A 27,669-nucleotide genomic window follows, 5' to 3' on the forward strand; every position below is an offset into this window, starting at 1 on the left:
TCATAAAAAATGGGAGAGAGATGGGTTTTGGAGGAGACTGAACTCAGCAGAGACAGGTGCTGGATCTTTAAGGGTTTAAGACTCCCCTGGATCTTTAAGGGTTCCTTCCAACCCAAAACAATTCTATGAAAAATATAAGCTGACATGGGCTTGAAGCACCCCCGGTGTGGACTTCGCCTCTTCTCCATCATTGTTCTGGAAGCTTCTGGCTTTTCCAAAATCGGGAGGAATCTCACTGGGAACCACTAGAGAAGGTCTTCTTCGAGCTCTATGAAAAGAATTTGGAAGGCACCCAAGTTGTGATTAGACCAGCATCCATCCCAGCAGGCTCTCTCATGCAAGAGGCACCAAATCAGATGACGACACAGGCGTTAAACAACCCCCTGTGGTTCCTCGGGCAGTGGGGACATCATGGAAACAGGGGACAGGTGGCACCTGGATGGGCATGATACCCTGACCCAACCACCTGCCTTTCCGTCCAGTGTCATGAGGACGGGTGGCCTTGGAACCACCTTCCTGAGAGCTTGAAGATCCGCTGCAGGGTCTGTAAATCCATCCCTCATCTTAGAAACCCATTGATCCTTCTTCTTTTCTTAGCAGTCAAATTCAACGTTTAAGAGTAATGATTTCCGAGTGAACGCAGAGCGGCTCAAATGTATCAGCAGCTTTTATGGCTCAGAGGCAAAAGCCTTAATTCAGGCCCTAACCAACACAAATGTGTTTGTCCCCAGTGGAGCCAAAAAACCTTCATGGGTGATGCCTGGTGATCTATCCCAGGCCAGCTGGGATGCTCCCATAGGGATGTCCTCCAGCAGGCAGGGATGCAGGCAGCTTTTTTAATGAAAACTCTGCAAACCAACCTCAAAACAAGCCAATAACAAATCAAACACCCCGGGGCAGCATCCTCTCCACGTAGGGAAGATGCTGTCACCCCACAGCAGAGCACAGGGACAATCTCATGGGATGTCCTGGCGTGGGGATGGATGAGCAGCCCCGTTCCCTCCCAGGGAACGGAGCACCAAAGGCTGCCAGGCTCAGAAATAATGGCCTGAGCTCGCTCTTATTTAAAAACCAGCTGCCTGCTGTTTTCATCGTAAGCCCCGCTCTGACTCGCAGCAACATTTAAAATTAAATATACATAAGTGCTTTCAAAGAACTGTTAATTTGAAGGTCATTAAATGGCGCAAAACACATTCCTTTTTTTCCTTCTTTTTTTTTTTTTTTCTAGAAAGAGGCACATAATAACGCTATTAATACACACTCCTCTTCCCCGCTCAAAGCTCGCCCTGGATGTGCGAGCGGCTGAGCTCACCTTCGCTTGCAGCGGCACCGCGGCTCCTTTTAATTACCGCTATTGAGAGAGCTGCTGCCTCCTCCACCGTGCTCCACGGGGAGGGGGCTGCACAAAAGACACGGCAAAGCCCGGGGGGAACGATGCAGATGAATTACCAATGGGGATTTTTCATTTTGAGGGGGGGACAAGAGGAGTAACACAGCGGGGATGCTGATGGGAGGGGACAGCCTGAATTTAGTTGGCAATACCCGCTCCGGACACAAGCGACTTGCCCACCAAGCTCGGAGCAAGGGTTTTGTAGCAAAAAGTCCCTTTTTTGATGGAATGCTACACGCGAAAAGACAAAGCCAACACAGATGCATTAAAAAAAACCCTACAAAAGACACAAAAGGGCTGAGATTTTTGCAGTTGCCATAGAAATGCCGAGAAGGAGCTGACAACTGCAAAGTGTTTCTGCGACAGGACGGGATCGGGCGAGCGCGAGGTGGGATCAGCCGCATCCGTCCGTTGCTGCTCCCTGCAGACGTAGGACACAGCACGGGAGCCACCGAGGACCTTTTGTGGTGGTTGGGAGGCCAGGACCCTCCCCAGAGGGGTCCAGCAGCCAAGGCCACCTTCCAGCACCAGCATGTGGTGGATCAAGCCACCAGGACCTTGTGTGATGGATGGATCCCAAGCCTGGAGGAAAGATTGGTGGAGTTTGTTCAACTTTGATCAGAAACACGTTTTTCTTCCTCGTATTCCTGTGCAAATCAAAACCTTGAGCCATCCCTTCCCCTCTGGGATCAAAGAAAGGAACACCAACGCTGACCACAGCATGGATCAGAAGAAGGCATGAAATGGGAGCTTTCTTTTTCAGACCACACTTAGTGGTTTCATTTTTCTTCTTTTTCCACTGTTTTTCCCCCCACATTTGGCAAAAGCCCCTCTATGTTGGCAAAGCATCCAATGGACCCAAACCTGCGTCACTCCTTGGTCCACAAAACAAGCAGCAGGAGCTGAGGCAGAACCTCCTGCACGAGGCGATGCTGGAGCATCCAAACAGCTTCCCCATCACGTCACCCATGGAAGGGACTTCTGGAGTGACCTGAGCATCCAAACTGCTTTGCCATCACATCACCCATGGAAGGGACTTCTGGAGTGACCTGAGCATCCAAACAGCTTCTCCATCATGTCACACATAGAAGGGTCTTCTGGAGTGACCTGAGCATCCAAACAGCTTCTCCATCACGTCACCCATAGAAGGGACTTCTGGATTGACCTGGACGGCTACAGCCAAGAGCCTGGGAGGCTCCTGTTGATGCTGAAAAGCTAATGTTGGCAGCAAGTCTTGACTTAGACATCTTCAATGGTGCCCTGCACCTCCTCCTTCTGGGCATCTGATGAAGGTGAAGAGCCAGTCCAAGGACACACAACGCTGCCGTCATGGCCAGGCAGGGATAACATGGCCACTCCTGGTCTGAAAGGCTTTGCAGTCTGGAAAACTTATTTTCATTGAAAGAAATTGCCCTAAAGAAACAAGACGGTCCAACAGAAGTCGTCTGAATTTTTCACCTTTCTGGTTTTTCAATAAAAAGCAAAAAAACCAAACCTGGCTATTTTGCACTTTGCCCCTTGTTTTCCATTATCAGATCAGATTCCCAGCCCAGGAAATCAAACCGAGCAGGACTCAGCATCTCTGAGAGCATCCGAGCAGCTGGTTCATCCACTCAGTCTGCTGGGTTGAACAGGCAGGACCAAGCGCTTCATATTGAAGTGTTTTACATTAAAAAAGGGCTGCGGTGCCATCACATTGTCCCTCCAGCCCCGGCACGAGCAGGACCAGCTGCCTGGCAGGTGCTGGCACAGCCAGGGACTCATAAAGGCAGAGGTTTGATATTTAGCCCGTGTCACTGTCTTTCGTTTCTTTAAACGCCTTTAGCTCCCTTCTAATAAAAGAGAAATCATAAAACAACCAAAAAAAAAAGCCCCACAAAGAATCCTTCACCGCTGGTGAATATCAATGCGGTGAGGCAGTGGATTAGTATGCATGGCACCCGCTCCATCTGCATGTTGTGTTTGGTGCGGCAGCATCCCGGAATGCAGATTTGGGGCGCGAGGATCCCGAGGGGCAGCAGCAACGGGCTATCAGACAGGGCTCGGAGCAGTCCCTGCTGTTGTAAACACCGGGTGTTTTTCTCTGCCTCTTTCTCCGAGGGGAGCTCAGTGATTTGAAACAAGCTCATGCCTGCATCTTGTTCACTCCTGCTCTTCAGCGGAGCGGTGGGTCGGCTTCCTTAGATGATTAAAGGAATAAAGTGGGAGGTGGAAAGAGCATCCTGTCACCATCCAGTGAGGCATATGGATGGATGTGAGGTAATCCCAAGGTGCAGAGCAATGTGGGGCAACCCCATGGTGAGGATGGATGTGGGAGGTTGAGGCTGGATCTTGGAACAATTTGTTCCCCAAAGGGTTGTGGCGCATTGGAACAGGCTGCCCAGGGCAGTGCTGGAGTCACCATCCCTGGAGGGTTGGACAGACGGACATGAGGTTCTCAGGGACATGGGGCAGTGCCAGGGCTGGGTTAGTGATTGGACTTGATGATCTTGAGGGTCTTTTCCAACCAAAATGATTCTATGCGGGGCAATCCCATGGTGAGGATGGATGTGGGGCAATCCCACGGTAAGGATGGACAAGGGGAAAACCCACAGCACAGGTGGACGTGATGAATCCTCGTGGCACCGATGGACACAGGGCATCCCCATGGCACACACAGACACAAGTCACCCCCACGGCACAGCTGAGCGTGGGTTATCCCCATGGCACACGCAGACCTGGGGCATCCCCACGGCACAGCTTGATGTGGGGCAGCCCCAGGGCAGGCACAGGTAATTGAAGAGGACACCTATGAGCCAGCACACCACCAAATGACAACAGGCCAGCGCAGTGCCTGCGTGAGCGCAGTGATGGATCATTACAACTCGCATACAACCGCCTAAGTAAAAGCCTTATTAAGAGTTCATTCATTTTATAAACTCTCGGCACGATCCGCAGAGGGAAGTTAGATTGCCCGGTCTTACAATATTCTGTGTAAACACTGACAAGCGCCTTGTAATTTTAACTAGATCAATTTGCAAAGGAGACCAGCGGTGGAACAAAAAAAATAAATGAAATTAAACACAGGGAAAAATTCACTGGGAGAAGCTTTAAGGAAGGGAAATGAAAATAAAAGAGGAGCGGGATGGATGGATAGACGGATGGATGGATGGAGAGATGGATGGATGGATGGAGAGATGGATGGATGGACGGAGAGGTACATGAAACAAACGGACCTACCTCCAAAGCCACGAAACCTAAGTCCGTAATTCAATATCAAAATCCTTAGGTCCACAAGATGGGGAAATAAAAGTCCTCCACAGCCATCTCCACAGCTCCAGGGGCTTTAGCAGTCTTTCCCAGAGCACCTCTCCTCTTCCAGCATCATCAAGTGGGTCCATCCCGTCCCCACCGCGGGATGCTGAGCCCTCGTGTCACCATCCCCGAGGCTGCGGGGACACCCCCTGGTCCCCCCATCTTCAGTGCCGGACAAGCAGTGAGTCCACAGGAGGGTGACAAGGTACACACGCGCACGAGCGCACACACACACACACGGGAAACACCTCTTCTCCATTTTCCAGGATGGATTGTTAATTTTTTTTCTTTTGCAAAAAAAATGCAAGCAAAAGAGAAAAGCAAAAAAAAAAAAACCAAAACCCAAGGTTTTTCTATTGAAGGTACATCTCTTCTTCAATATGAAGACATTAACTGGATTGAGTCGGATCCCCCATGCAGTGGTCAGCCAAGTCCTTTGGTAGTCGCCGGAGCGGCAGCCGGGTGGGACGGCAGGGAGCTGCGGGGACATCTGGGGACACTTCCACCGGTCCAGGAGCAGAGAGGGGAGCGGGGTGAGCAGGAAGGGCCAGGAAGAAGAAAAGAAAAGGAAGGTGGTTTCTCCAGCCGGGATGCTCCATTATGTGCCTCTCCCTTCCCCAACAGCCCCTTCCTCCTCCTCAGTTGCGACCACTGCTCACGTGGTGGGATTGGAGTCTGGTCTCTAGGGTTTGGGTTTGCTTCCCCAACACACATTGGTTTGTCTTCATTGTTTTTCGTCTTTTTTTTTTTTAAATATATGATTTGTACATATTTATATGTATTTATAAGCAGTTCCCCATGACATCAGTAAGTGTGCTTCTGTTGGTGAGGAACGGAAGTCACCGGTTAATGAGTCCCAGGGACATCCCTGGCCTGCGATGACAGTCCCCGGGCAGCGGTGGCACCTCTCCAGTCGCTGCCCCGTGGCGTCCGTCAGCTTGTCCCCTCCTGCCTCTGCCCTCCCCGTCCAGCAAGGGACGTCACGCCATCGAGGTTGGAGACTGGCTCATCTGGACTCGCATGGACTGGACGCTGTTCAGGATCTTCTTCTGGTGCCCAGCCAAAGTCACCCCTATTCTCAGGAGGTCTCTGCAAGACAGACAGACAGACAGAGGGTTGGTGTAGCTGTTCTGCTGGCTCCACGCGAGGCGAGGCATAAGAACAGCCTCAAAGCCCAAGCGCAGCCCCGTGAGTATCACTGGGGCGAGGGGGGGACCGAGAGCAGGTGACACCCACACGCTGGCCCAGACGGTGAACCCGCTCCAGACTGAGGGTGCTGCTGCTGGCCGGGGTGATGGATGCTCACACCCTTCCTCGCCTCGCACCCACCTTCCCACCCCCCCAGCACATCACCCAACTCACTCAGACGTCATCTGGGCAACCAGCTGCAGGGAGGTGAAGCCAGCGGTCAGGAAGCTGTCCCGGTACTGGCTCATCTTCACGGCGCTCAGCCAGTCGTCTACTGAGGTAAAGGCAGTGAAGTCGGGGATGGAGCGGTCAAGGAGGGGCTGAGAAGGCCTGCAATGGGACACAGCGCTGGGATCAAGCCCGGCTCATGCAGGGCTACATCTCAAATCCACCCCCCATGCTCCCTCTAGCACTGCCCTGCTCCCAGCACACACCTGAGATGAGGAAGACCACGAGGAAGGCTCATCCCATGGGAGTTCAGAGAAAGGAACAGAGGAGGGAACGGAGCTGGGGAAGGAGCTGGAGCACAAGTGTGATGGGAGTGGCTGAGGGACCTGGGGGGTTCAGCTGGAGAACAGGAGCTGAGGGGAGACCTGATCTCTGAACTGCCTGAAAGGAGCTTGGAGCCAGGGGGGGTCGGGCTCTGCTCCCCAGGAACAAGCGCCAGGAGCAGAGGAAACGGCCTCAAGTTGCACCAGGGGAGGTTGAGGTTGGATGTGGGGAACAATTTCTTGCCCAAAGGGCTGTGGGGCATTGGAACAGGCTGCCCAGGGCAGTGCTGGAGTCACCATCCCTGGAGGGTTGGACAGACGGACATGAGGTTCTCAGGACATGGGGCAGTGCCAGGGGTGGGTTACAGTTGAACTCGATGATCTTGAGGGTCTTTTCCAACCAAAATGATTCTGTGATTCCATGAATACGGCTCTGCCAAGCATCGCTGTGTGTTAATCCAGCTGCGGGAGCCGCAGGGACGCAGGCGCCGGCAGAGCAGTCACCGCGTCGTGTGGTCACACGCCATAAAGAATCAATAGCAAAGAATTATTGCTGTTGCTCAGCTGAAAACTACATGTTCTTTGTCTGACTGTCAAGCAGAGCAAAGACAGAAACACCCAGTGCCTGGTGAACGATTGATGAATTCCTGTCCCTCCCCCCAGCAGCATGAGCCGCTCGGGGAGCGTTTCACCAACAAATTTGGGATGTCGACACAGGAGCCTCCCCCCGCGCGCCAGGAGACTCACACAGCGGTGATGGTAGCCACAGTTTTGAGGCTTGCCGGGTTGCGGATCATCTTGTCGAGGGTGTTGACGATCTCGGTGAAGCGCGGGCGGGTGTTGCGGTCCTTCTGCCAGCAATCCAGCATCAGCTGGTGCAGGGCGGCCGGACAGTCCATGGGCGGCGGGAGCCGGTAATCCTGCTCAATGGCATTGATGACCTGCCGGGAAGTAGCGGGGGAAGCAAAATGTGAGGACGAGGGACTCGGAGGTGTCATATAGAAAAACACGCGGGCAAAGCCGAGCTGCCTGTGCGGGCAGCGGTGTCACGGGCAGCAATGCCAGCCCATTTGATCATGGGCAAAGGGAGCAGGAGGAGACGCTCGCCGCTCCGACGGAGCCGGGGCTCGGGGAGGTTAATCTCTGCTCTGATGCTCGGCGGTTCCTCCCGGCAGAGAGCTGCCACTCATTATCTCGGCGACTGGCGTTGGAGTGCAGCAGTCCAGCTAACAAAGCTCTTTCCCTGCTCAAAAACCCTCTGAACATTTTTTCAAAGGCCGTGCAGCTTCCTGAAGTCCAATTACCAGCCCACTGCCTTTTCTTCCCAGTTTCCCTCCTCGCGTCCTCCCGCTCGCCTGCCTGTTTCATCTCCAAAGCCCAGCGCCGCAGTGAAGGAGCTGGAAGTTGTTAAGACAAGGCTTTTTTTTGGGAACGAGCCCCCCCACACCCTCTAGAGCTGCACGGCTGACCCCAAACTCATCCTCTGTGCTTACATCTTGGTTGGACATGTCCCAGTAGGGCCTCTCCCCGAACGACATCACCTCCCACATGACGATGCCGTAGCTCCAGACGTCGCTGGCCGAGGTGAACTTGCGGTAGGCGATGGCCTCCGGCGCCGTCCACCTCACGGGGATCTTCCCCCCCTGCGGAAAACGTGAGAAAGCAGCTGAGAAATGGCAATGGTGGCAGAGGAGCCCAGACACCCAGCATCAGATACATGTCACACACCCCCGGCCACTGGTTCCCAGGAGGAGCTGGGACCCAACAAGATGAGGAGGCAGGAGCCAAAAACACCTCCATGGATTTATTGTTTACCTGCAGAAAAATATCTTACAATATCTTAAAATACCTTTATATTAGCTTGTAATATCTTAAAATAACTTCAGCTGGTATCTTATATCAGCTAAACAAACCCAAAGGGTTTATCCAAGGGTTTATCCCACTCAGGTGTCACCCCCAAGCGACACCTCTTTCCAGCTGCCTTGCAGGACCCAGCACACTGGTGGCTTGTCCCCAGGCCCCTTCTCGGGGAGACATCAGGTAAGAACAAGGGCTACTTGGCCTTCAGCAGGAACAAGGTCTAACCCAGAGCATCCTCCATGGCACCACCTGAGCTCTCACAGCTGCTGGAAGGTCCTTCCAGCCCCACTTTTGGGGTGGGAGGCAAAAAGCAAAAGACCTCTAAGGCCCAAAGGAAGTTTGGAAAGCACTGGAATAGGGAAGCGCCTTTGGCAGAGAACCCCTGGTTTCTCCTAAAAGCTCGAATAATAGCATAAAAGAAGCCCAGGGATGAAGAAAAACCACAGCCACACGCGGTAGTTACTCCAGGCAGAATTGCGTTGTAAATCCTTTAGTGCAATTGCTTTCCGTAGCCTTTTCGACGAAGCGTCAGCTTGCTCTTGAAGGATGAATGGCAAAAACTGTGATTTGAATAACTACGAATGGAGAAATTAACTGCTAGGTTGTTTTTCCTGCCTTTTCCCCAGAGCTAAAAACCTGCTGTGGGAGGCAGAGTGATGCAATCGCAGGCACAGCATCACTTCCCAGCTGCCGGGGAGATCTATTATGGCCTAAATTAAATAAAAACAGAGATGAGATAATCTCTTTTATCTCTAAAGGTGGGGAAAGGCTAATTCATGCCACATCCCAGCAGTAGCTGCTGGGATCTTGGAATAAAAAATAAATGATGGGTGTCTGAGTCAAAGGAGGGGTGTGGGCAGGCCTGGGGAGGGGGAAAGGTCCGGCAAGCAGGGGATGAAGAATGAGAGGCTGTGACCGGGCTCTTTTAATTAATCAATTAGGTGAGGTCAACAGGTTGCTCATTCCCTAGTCCTCTGTTCATTCTTACACCAGTAAGGTGTGGTGGGGAGGAAGGGAAAAACGGGGCTGCCGTTACCAATGAAGGAGTTAATTAAGGATTAGAAGGGCATCTGGGGAACAGCGGAGCTCCCGTTAGGCTCATCTCTTTAATTAATGTCTGGAACAGGTTTCCAGCAGAGGAAGGTGCAGGAATCATGCGAGAGATACGTACCAAGGAGCTGGTGTAGGTGGGGTCAGACGTGTCGTCCTGCAAGTAGCGCGAGAGGCCGAAGTCAGACACTTTGCACACCAGGTTGCTGTTGACCAGGATGTTCCTGGCAGCCAGGTCTCGGTGCACATAATTCATCTCCGCAAGGTACTTCATCCCGGCGGCAATGCCTCGGAGCATCCCCACCAGCTGGATCACTGTGAACTGCCCGTCGTTTTGCTGCCATCGGAAAGAGCAGATGCTGGGGTGAGGGTGAAGACCCCACCATGGGACCAGAGCTGCTCAGCCCAACCTTGAGAGGATGCTGCACCTCCCCAGAATGATACAGCTGCCTGCCCTGCCTGACTGAAGCATGGAATCATAGAATGCTTTGGGTTGAAGGGACCTTCAATGCTCACCAACACTGCCATGAGCAGGGACATCTTCACCAGCTCAGGTTGCTCAGAGCCCCGTCCAGCCTGGACTGGGATGGGGCATCCACCACCTCTCTGGACAACCTGGCCCAGGCTCTCACCACCCTCAGGGACAACAATTTCTTGCCCATGTCCAGCCTGAATTTCCCCTCCTTTAGTTTAAACCATCCCTCCTTCTCCTATCACAACAGGCCATATGCCAACACCAAATCATGCGTGTTTTGGGGATGTTCAGCACAGCCAAGCTGCTCCTGAGCTAAGGAAGCAGACTGGGATGTACAGGATGGGATGCCACCACCTAGTCCCCAAATCCCCTGGCCTTACCCGCAGGAATGAGTCCAGGGCTCCGTTCTCCATGAACTCGGTGATGATCATGACAGGTCGGCTCTTGGTCACCACCCCTTCCAGCCGAATGATGTTGGGGTGGTCGAACTGCCCCATGATGCTGGCCTCGCTCAGGAAATCCCGGCGCTGCTTCTCCGAGTAGCCGGCCTTAAGCGTTTTGATGGCCACGTAGATCTCCCGTTTGCCGGGCAACTTCAGGCGTCCTTTATAGACTTCTCCAAACTCCCCTGCAAGTGCAAGAGCATCCGCTGCCACCTCCTCCTCCACACGAAACATTGCAAAGAGCAACAATACCCTGAGCTGCTCAGCCTCCAAACCAACTGGCTGAGAAATACCAGCCAGTTATCGCTTTGGGTGCCCTGGTGGCGGAAGATACAGAGAAGGCAGAATTACTGAATGCCTTCTTTGTCTCTGTCTACTCTGCCGGAGGCTGTCCTGGGGAGCCCTGTACCCCTGAGACCCCAGATGAAGCCAGGTCAATGGAGGAGCTTGCTTTAGTTGATGAGGACTGGGTTAAGGAGCAATTAAATAGACTGGACATCCATAAATCCATGGGTCCAGATGGGATGCATCCGCGGGTGCTGAGGGAGCTGGCTGAGGTCATTGCTGGACCGCTCTCCATCATCTTTGCCAAGTCTTGGGAAACGAGAGAGGTGCCCGAGGATTGGAGGAAAGCAAATGTCACTCCAATCTTCAAAAAGGGCAAGAAGGAGGACCCGGGTAACTATAGACCGGTCAGCCTCACCTCTGTCCCTGGGAAAGTAATGGAACAACTTATCCTTGGTGCTATCTCAAGGCATATCAAGGATAAGAAGGTTATTAGGGGCAGTCAGCATGGCTTTACCAAGGGTAAGTCATGCTTGACCAACCTCATAGCCTTTTATGAGAATGTTACAAGGTGGATGGATGATGGCAGAGCCGTGGATGTGGTCTACCTTGACTTCAGTAAAGCCTTTGACACAGTCTCCCACAGCATCCTAGTTGCTAAGTTGCAGAGGTGTGGTCTAGACAATAGAGTAGTGAGGTGGGTTACAAACTGGCTTAAGGAGAGAAGCCAGAGAGTGGTAGTCAATGGTGCGAAGTCTAGTTGGAGACCAGTATCTAGTGGAGTACCTCAGGGGTCAGTACTGGGGTCAGTATTATTCAATATATTCATTAACGACTTAGACGAGGGAATAGAGTGTACTATCAGCAAGTTTGCTGATGACACTAAGCTGGGAGGAGTGGCTGACACGCCAGAAGGCTGTGCTGCCATCCAGCGAGACCTAGACAGGCTGGAGAGTTGGGCGGGGAATAACCTAATGAAATTTAACAAGGAAAAGTGTAGAGTCCTGCATCTGGGCAGGAACAACCCCAGGTTCCAGTATCGGTTGGGAAATTACATATTAGAGAGCAGTGTAGGGGAAAGGGACCTGGGGATCCTGGTGGACAACAGGGTGACCATGAGCCAGCACTGTGCCCTTGTGGCCAGGAAGGCCAATGGCATCCTGGGATGTATTAGAAGGGGGGTGGTTAGTAGATCAAGAGAGGTCCTCCTTCCCCTCTACTCTGCCCTGGTGAGACCCCATCTGGAATATTGTGTCCAGTTCTGGGCCCCTCACTTCCAGAAGGACAAGGAACTGCTGGAGAGGGTCCAGCGTAGGGCAACCAAGATGATTAAGGGAGTGGAGCACCTCCCTTATGAGGAAAGGCTGAGGGAGCTGGGTCTCTTTAGTTTGGAGAAGAGGAGACTGAGGGGTGACCTTATTAATGTTTATAAATATATAAAAGGTGAGTGCCATGAGGATGGAGCCAGGCTCTTCTCGTTGGCAAACAATGATAGGACAAGGGGCAATGGGATCAAGCTGGAACACAAGAGGTTCCACTTAAATTTGAGAAGAAACTTCTTCTCAGTAAGGGTGACAGAGCACTGGAACAGGCTGCCCAGGGGGGTTGTGGAGTCTCCTTCTCTGGAGACATTCAAGACCCACCTGGACATGTTCCTGTGCAACCTCACTTAGGCGTTCCTGCTCCAGCAGGGGGATTGGACTAGATGATCTTTTGAGGTCCCTTCCAATCCAGAACATACTGTGATACTGTGATACTGTGATGCTCTCCTCTTTAAATCTACTTGCCTGTCCTCTTTAAAAGGGGCAAAGTCTGTTGCTGAGGACATGGTTTGGGCTTGCAACCCTTTCCAGGGTGATGGAGCCCAGCACCAACCCAAGCAGAGGCCGAGGCCGCTCTTGCAGAACAGATCTGCAGAGCGAAAGCATCAACACTTCAGGACGAGCTCAAATATCAAGTGTCAGTGCAGATAATCTCAATTGCCTTTTTGCACATCACTTATCTAGGAATGGAAAATAATTGGGCTGTTTTCATTGCTGCCCTCTGATTTAAAATCCCAGGAAAGCGTCCTCTCATTTTAAGCAGAAGAGCTTTTCCTTCACCGACGCAGAATTTGCCTGTGGAGGGATTAGGTTTAAGCTGGGTTTGCAGCCGCTTTGCCTTGATGAGCAGCAAAGAGCGGCTGATACATCGCTGAGCTTGATCCCAGCCAAACCAGCTCCTTCTCATTTTCTCTTCTACGAGTACAACACAGTTATTTAAAGATGGCAATAAAAGCACCACAGATGACATGCAGATAAGTGCACGTGTGTGTGTGTGTATGCGTATGTATGGGAATATGGCACAGACTAGAGTGAGCTTCGGCTCTTTCTTGTTATCTCATAGAAAAGCCAACTAGGAAATCCCAGGAGGCCCCATGGTCACCCAGCAAATATGTTCATAGAGTCTTTCCCACCCCAGAAGACACTTGAGAGCAGAAACCACCCTTGTGCCCACCCTCATCCATCACAAACCCAGGGAAGCCTGATGACTCAAGGCTGCCTTGAGGGTTTTCTGCTGAAGGACCACGAGTCCCCCCAGCTCAAAATTGCTCCAGGTGGGTGCGTGGCCAAGCAGGAGCGGCCAAGAGGCCAGGGAGGGATGGGCGATGAGGGATGGCGAGACCCACCTGCTCCAATGACCTCCTCAATCTTCACGAAAGACACATCGATCTCCTTGGCGAACTCTCGCACCGCCTCATTGGGGTCCTCATAGGTGAAGGGGTCAATGTAGATCTTCATCCCTGGAGACCCTTGTTGTGGGGAAGCAACAGCAAAAGGGAGAGAAAACCAAGAGCAGTTGGGCCACGGCCAAGAACTGGAGATGCCCGTGTCCTCACACTCTCCGTACACCCATTGAGACATCAGTTATCGCTGTGCCCACCTGAGCCACCTCCAGAGACCCTTATTGTCCTTGTTGGCCCCCTCTCATCCTCCTCTTCCTCTCCATCATCCTCCCCCTGTGATGGGAAGCAGCCACAGGCCTGCACTACCATTAGCTGGCTTCACAGTGAGGGCTTTACGAGGCTCCACACATTAGCAAAGAAATATTTATTTACCCAAAAAGGCCTCTGATAGTTTTGTGGCCACTACTAAATTGACAGAGCACGGCAATTATACCCAACAACCTGCACAGAGCCATAAAATATGGCTTTGCTGGCCTCGGTGACAATTGTCCCCTGTACAGGGGCACCGCGTTGCAGCAGGACATGGCCACACAGCAGGGAGATGCAGCAAGTGGGCTCTTGCCCTTTTCATTTTCAAATGGGGGGTAAAAGAATACCAAAACAGGCCCCCAAATGTTTCAAATGGGGTTTGCAGGCGCTGTGTTGGGATGTCCTGGCGCTTGCAGAGCTGCCGGGGACCGACACGCGGATGGACGCATGGACCGCAGCATCGCCTCCGCACCAGGAACCTCCAGCAGCTCCCGGATGCTTCGCAAGTTTGTCAGCAAGGAATTCGGGAGGAGGCCAAGGGCAAAATGCTCACAGGGCCCCCAGGACTTAGGAGGGACCAGGCAGGAGCATCCTCATCCCCAAAAGGGGCGTTTTGGGGGCAAAAGCTCTGTGCCTCGGAGGCAGGTGGGGAAGTCTGCAATGAAGCCATCTGTGCATCTCCCACTTCATAAATCCCTTTACGGCTCTGTCTCATACGCTTTAACCGCCCCATAAATTTTTTTACAAGAGCAGCTGATGCTCCAGCCAGGATTACAAAGGGATTTACAGGATCGTAACCAAGACTGACTCACTGATCAAAATATTGAAGAAGTAAAGGAGACAATAATGCCCAAGTTTCCCCACCCACTCCCAACACTGGCGGGTTTTCAAACACTCTCCGATGTGCCTGCAGGCTCAGCAAACATCAGTTCAGCTCCCTGCTGACCTCCTGCATTTCCCAACCCACCGAAGGAGTGGGATGAGGGCACCTAAACCCATCACTCAGCCCTGCAAACCTCAGCCACTGGCTCGTCACCACCACGCCAGCAAAATTTGGGTGAGTCACCAGGTACCAGAGCACAGCATTGAAGGCAACCTGTGCTGAGCCTGCTTGAAAATGGAGCTTTGTGCTTTTAAAATCACCCCCATGCTCCCAGGAACCAGATTAGGCCATTTATCACAACAGCAGACAACGGCAAATTATTTATCACTCTTCCAAAGTCAAAGCACTCTGCACCGTGACCCTGACTCCCGCGTCACGTCCCTCCCAACTTCATTTTTCCTTGGGAATAAATATTGTTGGGACAGAGAAAAACCCTTATCTGCTGAATCATCACCGCTCAGCAGGGCTTTCCCTGTTAAAGCACGAGAAATTACAGCCTGAGAGACCCCATTTCACCCCAAAAACCCACCTGGGGCAGCCCTTGCCAGCAGCTGGCAATCCTGAGGGGCTCCCGGGGAGGTTGCGATTGCTGTGCAGCTAAATAGAGGGGCGATTTGTTCCAGCAGATGCACTTGTTACTCCATTAGTCGCTCACCACAAATTTCCCACCTGTTTTGCTCTGGCATTTGCAATAACTGAGTGCCTGGAGGCTCAATAACCTTGAAAGGGTTTCGCTGCGTGTCCCTGGCGCTCTCAGCTTTTGGACACTGATCCTCATGTCACCCAGCTTTAAAATGTTAACAAAGACACCTGGTTCATTGCTTTCCTACCTGGTTTGAGCGCCCTGGGGTTTGGGGTGCTTGGGGCAAGGTCAGGATGCACGCGGGGTGCGGAATGTTTCAAAACTTGGGGGAAATAGGAAAAATAAGTCCACCTGCAGCCCAACATGGGCTTAGCCACGAGGCATCAAATAAATCTTCCCCTCAGCACCCACAGTGCGGAAACACGAAGAAAAGTGGGAGGAAAAACACAGGTCCATTGTATTTCAGTATCACCTAGTGATACTTGGAAAACAGTTTCTGGTTTGCTGGAAGGTTTACGCCCCACCACAGCCCTGCTATTGCATTGGGAGGGTTCCGTATGACACTGAGAAGGTCAGAAGAGATCCAGCGTGCTGCTGCCGGCTTGCTGGGCTCTCCCAGCTGCCTCCAAACCCTTCCATGCCATGCCTGCCCTCCCATTTGCTCCATCTCCGCGAATTTATCCTGGTGTGTAGCTCCAGTTGTCTTAGGAAGAGGACACCTCTTCTCCCACCCTATGGTCCTTCTCCATCCGCCCCGTGGGGCCTTTGTCTCCCCAGCCATGTGCGTTTGATGGTGGAGGAGTGAGGCACACGCCGGGTGCAGGTTTTGGAGCGTTTCCCACCCGCCGTTCCCCGCTCACCTCGCCCGGTGCTGTAGTGCTGCAGTTTATCGCTGTACACGGCCTCCTTGCTGTAGGCACGTTTCCTGGGAGGACAGGGGAGAAAACAGCCAGGTTTGAGTGACCAGCGGCTAGTCACAACCCCAAACCGCACCGGTGGCATCTCAGCGCTCTCTCCAGCTACAGGAGTGTCCCCCATCACTCCTTTTCTTACCCCAAGTCTCTCCCAGCTGCAGCCTTCCCAGGAGGACCCACCTGCTGCAGACGATGGAGATGGCCACCAACGACACAATGAAGACCACGCCGGCCGCCGCAGAGCCCGCAATCAAAGGCAGCTGTTCTCTCAGCTCCGACTTGTAGTCATCTGCAAGAGAACAGGGATGGGGTGAGATTTCTCCCGCATGCCCATGGGGTACGGGCATCCTCCTGGCATGGGGAAAGGTCCCGTGATGTCCCCTCCGATTGCATGGGTGCTGCTCCCATGGGAAGGTGGTGGGACAAGGGGGATCCATGATGCTGCGTTGCAGGGATTGTCACACTCAGCTCACACGTGCTTTGGGTTAAAACTATGGGAGAGGAAGCCCTGGGAATAAAGCCAAATCAACCTGCATGGGCCCAGTTTCCCGAAGAGATGAGGTTGAAAAGGTGGATTTGACCGTGTGTCTAGGGTTTCTCGTCCTTCAACAATTTTAAACCTGCTGCTCATTTCGATTAAATTTAATGCGGAGTCTCACAGCCACAAGCAAGGGTTAAAACAAAACTCCTTCCAAAATAAAGCATTGAGCACCCTTTTATCTGTATTTTTCTACTTTGCAGTTAATTACTAGCAACTAGATTTATCTCTTAAATCCTGAGAAATTCTCATCTAACAATCAATTATTATTTAATAATCTACGCTACCCATTCTTATTAGATTTCAATTAATTTCTTATTTGAGGCAGGATTTTTCTTCTCACTTCTCCAGCCCTGAATATTCGAGGCATTGCAGGGGTTTGTTACCATTTCCTTCCCTTTGGTCGCCCTGCGTGGTCTTCCTGTCCCACCCTGGCTGGCACTTGAGTGCAAGCACGGGGTGACCCGCTGTTAGGAAGGAAGGAAAGGTTTCAGAAAGACAGCCAGCGGGGCTGGGACCCATGGGTGTCACCTCAGCAGAGCAGGAACTGTGCCAGCAAAGCAAAAAAAGAGTCTTCTTGGAAGGAACTTCAGCTCCCCCAGTGTCTGGAGGGGTGGGAGGACCACAAAAGGAGTCTTGCTTCATTCACTGCCTTCGAGATTTGTCGCAAAGTTGGGATTAATGAAAAACCCTCCCATGAGTTATTAGTCTCTAAAGGGATCTAGTGTTTTGTGTGCAGGGAAGGAGGTAGGGCCAGCAAAACGCAGTATGACTCTGGCAAGGAGGCCAGAATAAGCCGTGAAGGTCGTGAGCTTCATACCGCCATCCAACATACCACCTCGGGGTGGAGAATCAGCTCTTGGTGATGGGTTTGGCTGTTCCAGGTTTGCCCTGATGGCTCAGATGTGGCTCTGAGCATCCCTAGAGAGCATCCCTGGTCCTTCCTCCAGTCCTTGAGCATCCCAGGAGAGCATCCCTGGTCCTTCCTCCAGTCCCTGAGCATCCCTGGAGAGCACCCCTGGTCCTTCCTCCAGTCCACAACCCCCCATGCCAGACTCACAGCCAGTGATGGGGACTCTGCCACCACTCTCCGAGGCAGGGAAGACAAAACGGCAGCTCAATAGCAGGGGAGAAAACCGAGCTAAGAGATTTAAAGCAGATTACTCCTCCAGCTGGCGATTAATAAGACACTGCTGTAAATCACCTGGCTTTTGCCACTCTGCCTGCCGGGAGAGAGGTTTGCAGAGACGAGTTCGTTTAATCCAATTAGAGCCCAAAGCTGTCGCTGGAAACACAACCAGCCCCTTCTCCCCGTTGTCCCCCAGCCCGGGCTCACCGTCCGTCAGTGTCTGGAAGCACATCTTGCCGCTGTACTTGCCGTAGCCGGCCACGGTGCGGGCGCGGACCTGCACCACGTACACCATGCCAGGGCGCAGCCCCTCGATCCTGGCCGTGTTGGTCTGGCTGCGGGCCATGGAGGAGTTGTACTCGTTGTGGTCCTGTGAGAGAAGGGACGGTCAGGGGACAAGGGATGCTGCAGCCACACCGATGGCAGGGGATATGCGGGGGGATAAAGTCCCCACACCCTGTGTGTCCCCCTGGTCCCACCACAGTGAGCACGAAGGAGCAACAATAAGAGCATCCAGAACAAAACCACTCATAAGCAGCAAATTCCTCTTTGAAGCATGGATGTCCCGGAACATTCCAGAAATGTCACGCAGTTACGGAAACGCCGTTACTCATCCCACAAGACCCCGCTTGAGGGGGTTCAAGTGTAACCGAGGCCCCAGCCCCTCTGGTCCCAGCAGGGCTCCTTATGCTAAACCCTGGTGGAAATTTCATGTCTCAAATCTCATTTTCTGCAACGTGATTTGCCATAAAGGGGCCGCTGGTGAGATCATCTAATTATTCACATTCAGAGGAATTCATTAAAGCCGGCAAGAGGCGGGAAGGATGGAACAGCTTGGGCTTGGCACGGTTCACCGCAAGGGTCGGGAGTGTGTCCCTGCGGGGAGGGACCGCTGCCAGCGACAGGACACGGCGTGACGTAGTGACCCGGGACAGGGACAGCCCTGATAACCTTCACTGGTCCTCGCCATCCCCCTCATTTTCCCCTGACGCTGTCCCCATGCTCTTAGCCTAGAGCCACGGTAGCAATAGGAATCAATGTGCTGGAGAAAATGCTGCCGTGGGCAAGGAATTGGTATTTGCAGCTGCAACATCGCTCTTCTACTTCTGGTTGCACATCACTCCCACCTTTCAGAGCCAGCACAGGTGACCTGGTACCTGTCCCACCACCCTTCCGAGAGCTCATCAACGTTCTGCCTCTCCCAATAAGGAGCTGAGCATCCTCCCCTGCAGCGTGGTACGAAGCTCCGTGTCCCCCCAGCCCACCCTCTGTCGCACGGTTTCCAGCTCAACTCACCGCTGGTGGCCTGGAGCCCACAGCATTGCCGACGTCGGGCGTGCAGATGCGGCTCACCTTCTCGTAGTAGCGGATCTCATAGTCCAGGATGATGCCATTGGGCTGCTCGGGCTGAGGCCAGGACAGTGTGATGCTCCTCATGGTGGCACTCACCTGGTGCATGACGGGGACGGTGGAGGGGGCTGCCAAGGAAGCAGAGAGGGAGGGAAAATTAATGGGGAGCATCCCAAATCTCCCATGTCTGTGGCTGTTCCCCCTATGGGACAAGCTCACGTGTTAGCAGTGGGAAAAGCAGCATCTCAGCAGCGTACGTGGAGCCAGAGCTGTTAGCGATGAGGGAATTCTGGTATTTAAATCAATTACTCTTTTTAATTAGGGACTTAGAAATCCTCAGCGTTGCTTCTCCCCGCGATTGCTTGCTTCGGGGATGTGTCCCACAGCGGGGCAAAGACAGCAAAGCTGTCCCCAGTGGGGACAAACCAAGGCTCGGTGACAGTCTCCAGCTCTGCTTCCCATCGTTTGCAACAACAGCCTCTCCAGGGAATCCAGCGCCCAGCTGCAGGCCCATGTGCTGTCAGCAATAGGACATGGGTGCCGAAATCCACCCACCCTGAGGACAAGGATGGGAAACCCATGGGACACCCCAGCCCAATTAAATTAGCCAAGAGCCACTTTTCCAAAGGGTTTTTGCCCTTCAAGTTATACTTGAAAGAGGCAGAGCCAGCCAAAGCAGCTCAATCCTGCGCTTAATCCTACCAAAAAGCCTCCGAGAAAGGAACCCCGTGCACCCAAAGTGGCGCTGGCTCCATCTGCTCACAGCGCTGGGCAGGGAAAAGTCAACAGTCCGGCACCGCCTCTGTTTACCTGGCATAATTAATCCTGTATTTTTGTTTCTAAACACTCCACATCCACTCGGAGAAGATGTTTGTGAGCTGAAATTAAACACTTAGCTTGATGGCTGCTTTGTTAATTGCCGTGTTCCCCGCCCCGTTAGCATGCAGGTGGATGGGGCTGGGGGCAGAGATGCATTAACCAGCCCGGATCCAGCCCCGTGCAGGAAAAACGGGCGGAAAATCCCACTGCAAAGCCAAAGGGATTTTAGAGGCAAAACAAGGGACAGCACCGATCCTGATGCATTTCCATCAGGTTACCCTGCAGCTCGTCCTCCGGCACTGGGAGCACTTCCACGTTGATATTCAGTCTTTCCAAGACATAGAGGGAGCACGGGGTACAGACAGACAGACACGGCTGTTCCCAGCTCCCACCCCCAGCGTGGGAGATGAGCAAAGAAACACTCAAAAAATCCTACCCCAGAAAAAAAAGGCCTGGAAACAAAAAGCAGGTTTGATTGCAGGGGGTTCAGGAGACAGCGTCGCCAGCCAGGCACGAGCACAGATTTGTATTCCCTGGAGCTGGAGACTGAAATATTTACACCCAGCTTCTCTGTCATGCTCTCCTAAGGGAGCAGTTGGCAAAGGCTGCCGGTGTTAAACCAGAAATTACCGTCCTCTTTCTCTGCCCAAAGCAGATGGGTTTCCATCCCCCCTGCTCTTCACTGCACCCCCTTGCCATCCACATACATTGCGGCTCAGCCCCAAGCTACCTGTGGCTGACCAGGAAAAGAGAAAGAGACAGGAGAGCCTGGAAAAGGGAATGAGAGGAAAACGATGGGAAAGGGATGTGCCAGGAGACGGAGCCTGAACTCAGCCCCGGGATGCTGGGGCAGTCCAGATGTGTTTCAAGGCTGGATTCACCCCATGCCTGTTCCCACTTGGGAAAAGGAGGAAATGGCAATGCTGCTTCATCCCAGAGCAATGTAGAAGGGGAGAAAAAGCAGGTATCGGTCCTCCTTGCTTTGCCCAGGCCTCCATCTTCCCAGTCCCTCTTTTCTTAGCCTTTCTCCTCACTTTCCTGGGGAGAAAACCTGGGTGCAGGTGGTTTTCTGCAACCATCACACCCCAGGAGCTTTTTCCTTTGGGGACAGAGCTCGCAACTACAGCATACGGCTTCAAATCCACTGTCCCCGGACTCACCGGCTTGGTTGGTGGTGATGTTGACGGAGATGTGCTGTGGTGGGAAGGGGCTCTTGTTGGAAACCCCATTGACGGCCTGGATCTCGAAGGTGTAGGGCGTGTGTGCCCACAGGCTGCTGATGAAGACCCGGGTCCCCGTGAGCCCCAGCTGCCTGGGGACAAAGTCCACGTTGTCATCGCAGCGAGAGCAGGCGCGTCGGTCTGAGCGGCACTTCTTGCAGACGATGTTGTAGGTGACATCGTCCCGACCACCCGTCTCCCGCGGCGGGTGCCACTCCAGGATGATGGACGTCTCATTGACGATGGAGATGACGTTGCGGGGACCGGATGGGACACCTGAGAGAAAGGAGAGCGATTGAGATGGAGGAGGACACCCCATGGTTCTGTCCATCAGTCTACCCATCACCTCCCACTTCAAGAGGGATTTGGTCTCCATTGCTTTGCTCAATTCAAGCTCAGCCTCTCCCCATGGGCAATAACAACCACAGAGAGAAGGTTTCAGGGCTGGGGATGAGGACTCCCAATGCCACAAACCCACGTAGCCTCCAAAAATCCCCATGCAGAGTGCATGTAGATCCACCTATGAAGACAGACCCATTTTAATGATGGGGAGATGCTGAGATAGCTCCAGTGCTCACGTGGAGAAGCATCTCAAATAGATTATCGCAGTGACAGAAACACCACTTAGCCAGCACCGCAGAGAAATGGAGGAGCAGCAGGCGAAAAGAGAGTAAAAAATGGAAAGTGGTTATTAATTGTTTGATAACTCAAGTCGGGAGCCCAGGTTTCTAATGGCGTGGAGGAGAGCCGGCACCGCTCGCTGGTTCGCGAGCAGCTCAGATGCTGGATGAGAGCTTAAAATCGCATTAAAATCCACCAGGAGCCATCGCAATTGCTTCGGAAGATGGGAACAGAACGCAGCTCCGCTTGCACGTGCTGCTGGAGCGGGGCCGGAGTCCAGAGGGAGCGATTCAGGAGGAATCCAGGCATCATCGAGGCACAAACGTGTCTGCCCAGGTCTGGGCAAGGATTTGGGGTTAGCCAGGCTGGCTCCACAGCCAAAACCACAAAAACTGGCTGCTGGGTTATATTAAGTAAGGAAAGCAATTAATTACTCCTGCTGGCTGCGCTCAGTGCTGCACTTCCGAGGAAGAAAAAGGACTTTGCCACCATGGGGGGAGCAATAAAAATGATGGAGGACTTGACCCACGAGGAAAGGTTAAGAGAGCAAAGCACACTCTGTCTTGGGGAAAAGCATCCCAAAGGGAGCTCTCCACGTGTGTGTGCTGGGCAACATCGTTAGTGCTTGCAGATAAATTAGCCCCATTAGTGTCTGAGGATGGGATGGGCAGAGGTGGCTTCATCTGCGTTGAGGTGACACAGGATGGGGAGGTCACCCTGCTCCCTGAGCTTCTGCTACAGATACTGCAGATAAAAGTGTTTTGTTCAAATGCCTAGAAAAAAATGTATTTAAAAAAAAAAAATAATAAAATTTAAAATTTCCATTTGCTTTAATTCTCCAGCTACCAGTGTGGGGTCCTCGCTTTCATGGACTCGAGGCTCTACAGACATCCCATTGTAGGGCTGACATCCCATTGTGGGGCTCCCCAAAATCACAGTAGCACATAGTGGAGATGTCAAAGAGGGTTTATGGGAGGGGGACGCGCTGGGGGCAGGACACCAGTTCCCCAGGGAGACTCAGCCTGGAGGACTCGCAAAGGATGCGGATGAAAATCAATAAATAGCAAGTTACCCCCAAAAAAAGCTGACACCCATCTCAAGGAACCTTAAACCAATCCCCGTCTTAGTATCTTAAGCAGACAATATGTTTTCTAGATTTTTTTTCTAGAAAAAGGGAGAAAACCACCTTTTTTCCCTGGCCTAGAGGCAAATCACTGCCTCTCCAATTAATTCCCTCCCTGGGCCACAGTTGGGGACCAGACCCGCAGGTACCACCCTGGGGAAGGGCTCAGGTCCAGAGCAGCACTGCACTGTGATTTAACTCCTCTGACATGGAGAAACTTTGTGGGCGAACAGCTGGCACCTCGAATTAGAGGGCCGTAAAATTAAACGTCGACGAGAAGGAATAAAAATCAGCAAATGAACTTTTTCGTGCTGTATTCCCGTAGCGCAGCGCTACTGTAAATCCGCTATGTAACGAGACGTAATAAAGATATATAGATTTATCTACAGTTGTGCTACCTGCTGACTACCTCCGCTCTGACAGCTGAAGGGATCCAGTAAAACATGCAAATCCTTCCCCTGTTTTCGACGTGCATTTTGGGCACTCCCCAGGGTGCAGAGCATCCTTGCGCTAAAGCTTCTGATGGGCTGATTCAAGGGGTTGGAGCATATTTGGGGGGGTGATGCTAAGGCTGAGACTCATGTCTCCAGTGAGGTGAAAAACACAGCAGCTCTTTATTCTCTCCTGGGCTTTTTTCTCCCCAAAAGCCAGGCTTCAGGCTGCTGTGCCATTGAAGTTCCATTTAAATAGGACAATGAACTTGTTCGTGGTGAGGGTGGCAGAGCCTGGCCCAGGCTGCCCAGGGAGGTTGTGGAGTCTCCTTCTCTGCAGACATTCCAACCCGCCTGGACACCTTCCTGTGTAACCTCATCTGGGTGTTCCTGCTCCATGGGGGGACTGCACTGGATGAGCTTTCCAGGTCCCTTCCAGTCCCTGACATTCCGGGATTTTGTGAAAACCAAGGGATTGAGATGCTATTCCCCCACAGTGGGGATGAGTGAGACCCTGCCATGTCCCCCACCGACCCCGAGTTGTTACTCACTGGTGCAGGCGGCCGCCGGCGGGTCGAAATCCGCACGGTAGTAGCCGTTGCGGCAGGTGCAGAGCGGAGAGGCCTCGGCGGTGGAGCGGCTGTTGGGGGGGCACAGCGTGCAGACCCCCGCGCCCTGGCTGGCCTTGAATGTCCCTGCCGGGCAGGCTGTGGAGAGAGGAGAGGAGAGGTGGGGGCTGTGTCCTGGGGAGGGGGCAGAGGAAAAGGGAAATGGGGGAAAAGAGGAAAAAAAGGGGAAAAAAAGGGGGGGGGGGGGGAAGGGGGGAAAAAAGGGCGGGAAAGGGGGAAAATGGAGAAAAAAGGGGAAAAAAGGAGGCAAAAAAGGGGAAAAATGTGTCTCTCCAACACCCCAACATCACAGCTCAGGTCTTTTTCCATGCAAAATTTAAATACTTAACGTAAAATTTGATGCAACACCCATGACAGCATCTGATGGGTCCATCTCATTAAGCCCGCGCAGCCTGGGGCTGGGGTTAATCACCTTCCTGAATGGGAACTCATTCATAAAGGAGAAGATGCTCCAGTTACAGCTTTAATCAGTGCCGGGGGGAGGTGTTGTTCATCAGCTGTCTGCTCCGTGGTTAGAGGGGGAAGATGGAGTCACAACGATGGGTCCCTTGTCCCTGCCCCACCAACAAAGGGATGTTCATCCATCCTTCACCAAACCCCAAGGGAACCCAAGGCTCCAGAAAGCAGCAGCTGTATTTTGGCACAGAGGGACCAGATGTCCCTCCATCCTGCTCCACCACCTGGCCAGGGGTGATGGCTCCTGCCCTCACACACACCATGGTCCCATCTCCGTGTGGCCCCAAGGCACAGCTCACCGGAGAAACGCCCTAAGTGTCTCATAAACACGGCGATCATCGAGATAATGGAAAGTGCCTCTTAGCCCCTGTCTGCTGCATCAGGATATGAGGCATCTCTGAGCAGCCACAAAGAGGAAATTAATAGGAGCAAGCAGGAGGAACCACTTTGATGCAATTTCCTTGGGAGATAGTGGACCATCTAATCTTTATTGGAGCCCTTTAACCTGTCATTCAAAACTCATGAAGGCCTCTTGCTCGCATAGCCTTTCCAGATATTAAAAGATGATAAAAAGGGATAAATCAAAACAATATTTTACAATTTTATTATGCAGGAGATCTGCCCCCCTCCCTGCCTTAGGCACAAAACTGGCGGTGATGAACCGTCTCTTTCCAACTGTGCTAAGAGCCAGATGGGGACATGGCATCCCAGAGGGACCAGCCACCATCTCATGCTGCCCTCTGTCCTCCCCACTATGGGAGGACATCTCCATCCTTATGGAAGCACCTTATGGGCCATCACCCACTGCGTTGTGCAGACATATGGGACCACGGTGCATTGCAGGACATGGGGTGGGGACATGAGGGCCTCGGGGTGACAACTTGGAGATGACAACACAGACCCTTCCCTGAGCCATGGACACTGCAAGTCCTGCACCCTGGAGACACCAAGTTCCACCAGACTCACAAGGCAGGAGACACAACCATGTGTGGCCACGAAGACTTGGAGGTGGATCTCCATTGCTTCACCTCTCCCCACCAGCAGCTCCCCACACTGTCCCAGTGGCGTTGTGGTCCCACCAGCAAGCGTTAGCATCCATGAGACCTGCAACTTGTGGGCTCTGGAGTTGGAGAATGTGCTCAGAAACGTGCTGGGTTCTTTGGAGGAACAGGACGGAGAGGGCAGCAGTACCAGGATGGGACACAGGGGAGGACAAGGGGGTGACAGCACTACAGACACACCTTGTAGCACACCTGGCTGTGGTAGAATGCAGAGGACTCGGTGGTCCTCCCACGGTGGGTGGGTTAAAGGGGTTTGTTAATTTTTAATTACAATTAATCCAAGTGATGCTTCATCAAAACACCTGAGCAAAGCACACTCTGCAATCCAGTGCCCTCAGGTTCCTTTCATCACTTCGCTTATCCGTAAATTCCTGTAATCTGCAGGCACGTGCCTCTTAATTGCTATTATTACCAATTAGCTTTTCTCGCCTGTAATTACCCCGTGCTTGCCTCAAGTCCCCCGCAGTTTCAGGGCAGGTTGATGTCCTCTCCTTCCTCCCGAAGCTGCAGCCTCCGCTCTCACCACTGCCCAGGTCCCCCTCTTTTTGGGGGGAGCTGAACCATGAGCCTAAAGCCAAAACCAAAGCCAAACCCCCCCAAGGCCCCTCAGGATTTATGGACACTCACCCACCGTGGGATCCATAACCCTTTGGATGGTAAACGCGCAGTCTGGGCGTAAAGGCTCAGATAGAGGGCTCGAGCCCGGGAGGGAGCAATAAATCACGCCACTAACAGCAAGTGCAGCGTCTGCTGTGATTTAAGGGCCACTGCAAAAAAGTTTCCCGGAGCTGGCAAGGTCTGGAGCCGCAATAACGCCTGGGACCGAGCGCAGGACGAGGCTCTGCCTCGGTATTCCCTGCAGGAACGGGCTCCCTCTGCAACCCGCAACCCTCATCCCTTCTGCCCGGAGGAGAATTAATTGATTGTTGATTGTGTGGGCTGGGTATGATTAATGATGTGCTTAACTATCTATTTTCTCGTGTTTAAGCACTAAGGGCAAGTTTGTAAATGATGAAGCAGGAAAGCCCTTTCCCAGGCTGACGCAGGCGTTTGGAGATGAGGTGGAGCATCGCTGCGGGGCTGCTTAAACCCAGGCTTCTTGCAGTGAGATGTCATCACTGGAGGGGTTTTTTTTGGAAAAAATATAGATGCAAATCTCTCTCGTGCCTAAAGGGTGATGGTGGGGATGGCAGCAAATTTGCAGCACCCCACAGGGCTGAATAACCCCCCAAAAGCTTTTGGGTTGGGATGTGGCCATGTCCCACCTGGCAAAGGCACCGCAGACCTGCATCTCCGTCACCACCTTGCACAGGGTGGGATGTATTATTGAACAAGCAACGAGGCTTTTTGCTGCTGAAAACTTTGCTGTCTTAACAGCGTGTACCCCGCACCCGTGTATTTCAGGTGCCGGGGTTGCAAAAAGAGCGGAGGTAAGTGGGACCTGCCTGCTCATCCAGCCCCAGGCAAACCGCCACCAACAGACCAGAGCCTCAGCACAAAGAGTGCAAGTGTGGGGGCATCCAAGCGTTTCATTTTTCAGAATAAATCCTCTCGGATAACGCCTGGAACTTGCACTTTTTAATTACTCTCTCAGGGAAGCTTCAGTCAAAGAAAAAAAAAAGAAGAAGAAAGAAAGAAAGGAAGGAGACATCTCTTCTGTATTAACTCGCTGTAAAGCTCCCTGGGGATGCAGAGTGGCATTTTTTTCTTTACTGGGTTTTAAAATACAAGCTTCTGCAAAGAATTACAGACTTCAGCTTGCGATTCCCCACCCCGGCTCCCTTCACTCGCAGAAACGACAGTCTGCACCGTCTCATCATTCCCATGGCCCCGACGTCACCACTGGGGCACAGATAACTGCATTTGCCAGCTTTTCCCAAATTCACACTCGTTTTGGGTGCCCATTTGGGTCCAACACCTTTGGAGAGCAAAACCTGTGTCTTTAAGCATGTGCCCATGGTCATGCCAACACAGCAGGTGGTGAAAAGATGGGTTAGAAGTAATAGTGCTACACAAGATGATGCCTTTAAGGAAGATGGTGGCACGGAGAGGAATGTCACCCTCAAAGGCTCTAGAAAAGCCTAGAAAATCCAGCCTTGCTCCAAAAAGACGTGTGGCTGGCACCTACCAGCACCCCTGGGAGATGGGCAGTGGGGAAGGTGCCCTGTTGGGTTTGAGGACACCGTGGGCCACGAAAGAAGGAGGAACCGCAGCTTGTTGCACTTACAGCCCGCTGGAAATGGATTCAGGGCCATTTCCCCACTTTCTGCAAACAATTTTTCATTAAGAGAAATAAAACTTGTCTCCTAAACCAAATACTTTATGCACGAAGCTCACAATTTTGGATGAAAACTGAAAAAAGAGAGGAGACACTTGCGAGAAACCCCCTGTACATTTTGCAGATGCTTTTGACACAGAATATAATTATCTTTAAGCATACCAAAAAAAAAAAAAAACCCAAT

The 27,669-nt window shown here is 52.5% G+C and overlaps 1 protein-coding gene across 4 annotated transcripts in view; it reads right to left on the bottom strand.

Moving 5' to 3' along the window:
• Positions 1-4,835: 4,835 nt before the first annotated feature.
• EPHB1 (EPH receptor B1) overlaps positions 4,836-27,669 on the bottom strand; it is a gene marked incomplete at its 5' end in the record, with an annotated part of 63,089 nt that continues 40,255 nt past the window's right edge. The window contains 13 exons of one of the 4 annotated variants that reach the window (XM_080349750.1): positions 4,836-5,773; positions 6,047-6,202; positions 7,111-7,304; positions 7,857-8,006; positions 9,395-9,610; positions 10,129-10,376; positions 13,145-13,267; positions 15,777-15,841; positions 16,011-16,119; positions 17,705-17,867; positions 18,794-18,975; positions 20,827-21,162; positions 23,613-23,768. In XM_080349750.1, coding sequence (XP_080205876.1) covers positions 5,665-5,773; positions 6,047-6,202; positions 7,111-7,304; positions 7,857-8,006; positions 9,395-9,610; positions 10,129-10,376; positions 13,145-13,267; positions 15,777-15,841; positions 16,011-16,119; positions 17,705-17,867; positions 18,794-18,975; positions 20,827-21,162; positions 23,613-23,768 — 2,207 coding nt within the window. In that variant the 3' untranslated portion in view covers positions 4,836-5,664. Of the gene's footprint in view, positions 5,774-6,046; positions 6,203-7,110; positions 7,305-7,856; positions 8,007-9,394; positions 9,611-10,128; positions 10,377-13,144; positions 13,358-15,776; positions 15,842-16,010; positions 16,120-17,704; positions 17,868-18,793; positions 18,976-20,826; positions 21,163-23,612; positions 23,769-27,669 lie in introns of all 4 variants that reach the window. The other 3 variants (XM_080349749.1, XM_080349751.1, XM_080349752.1) reach the window with 3 other exon arrangements.

This window comes from Nesoenas mayeri (assembly GCF_963082525.1).
Source record: "Nesoenas mayeri genome assembly, chromosome: 9".
NCBI classification, from domain to species: Eukaryota; Metazoa; Chordata; class Aves; order Columbiformes; family Columbidae; genus Nesoenas; species Nesoenas mayeri.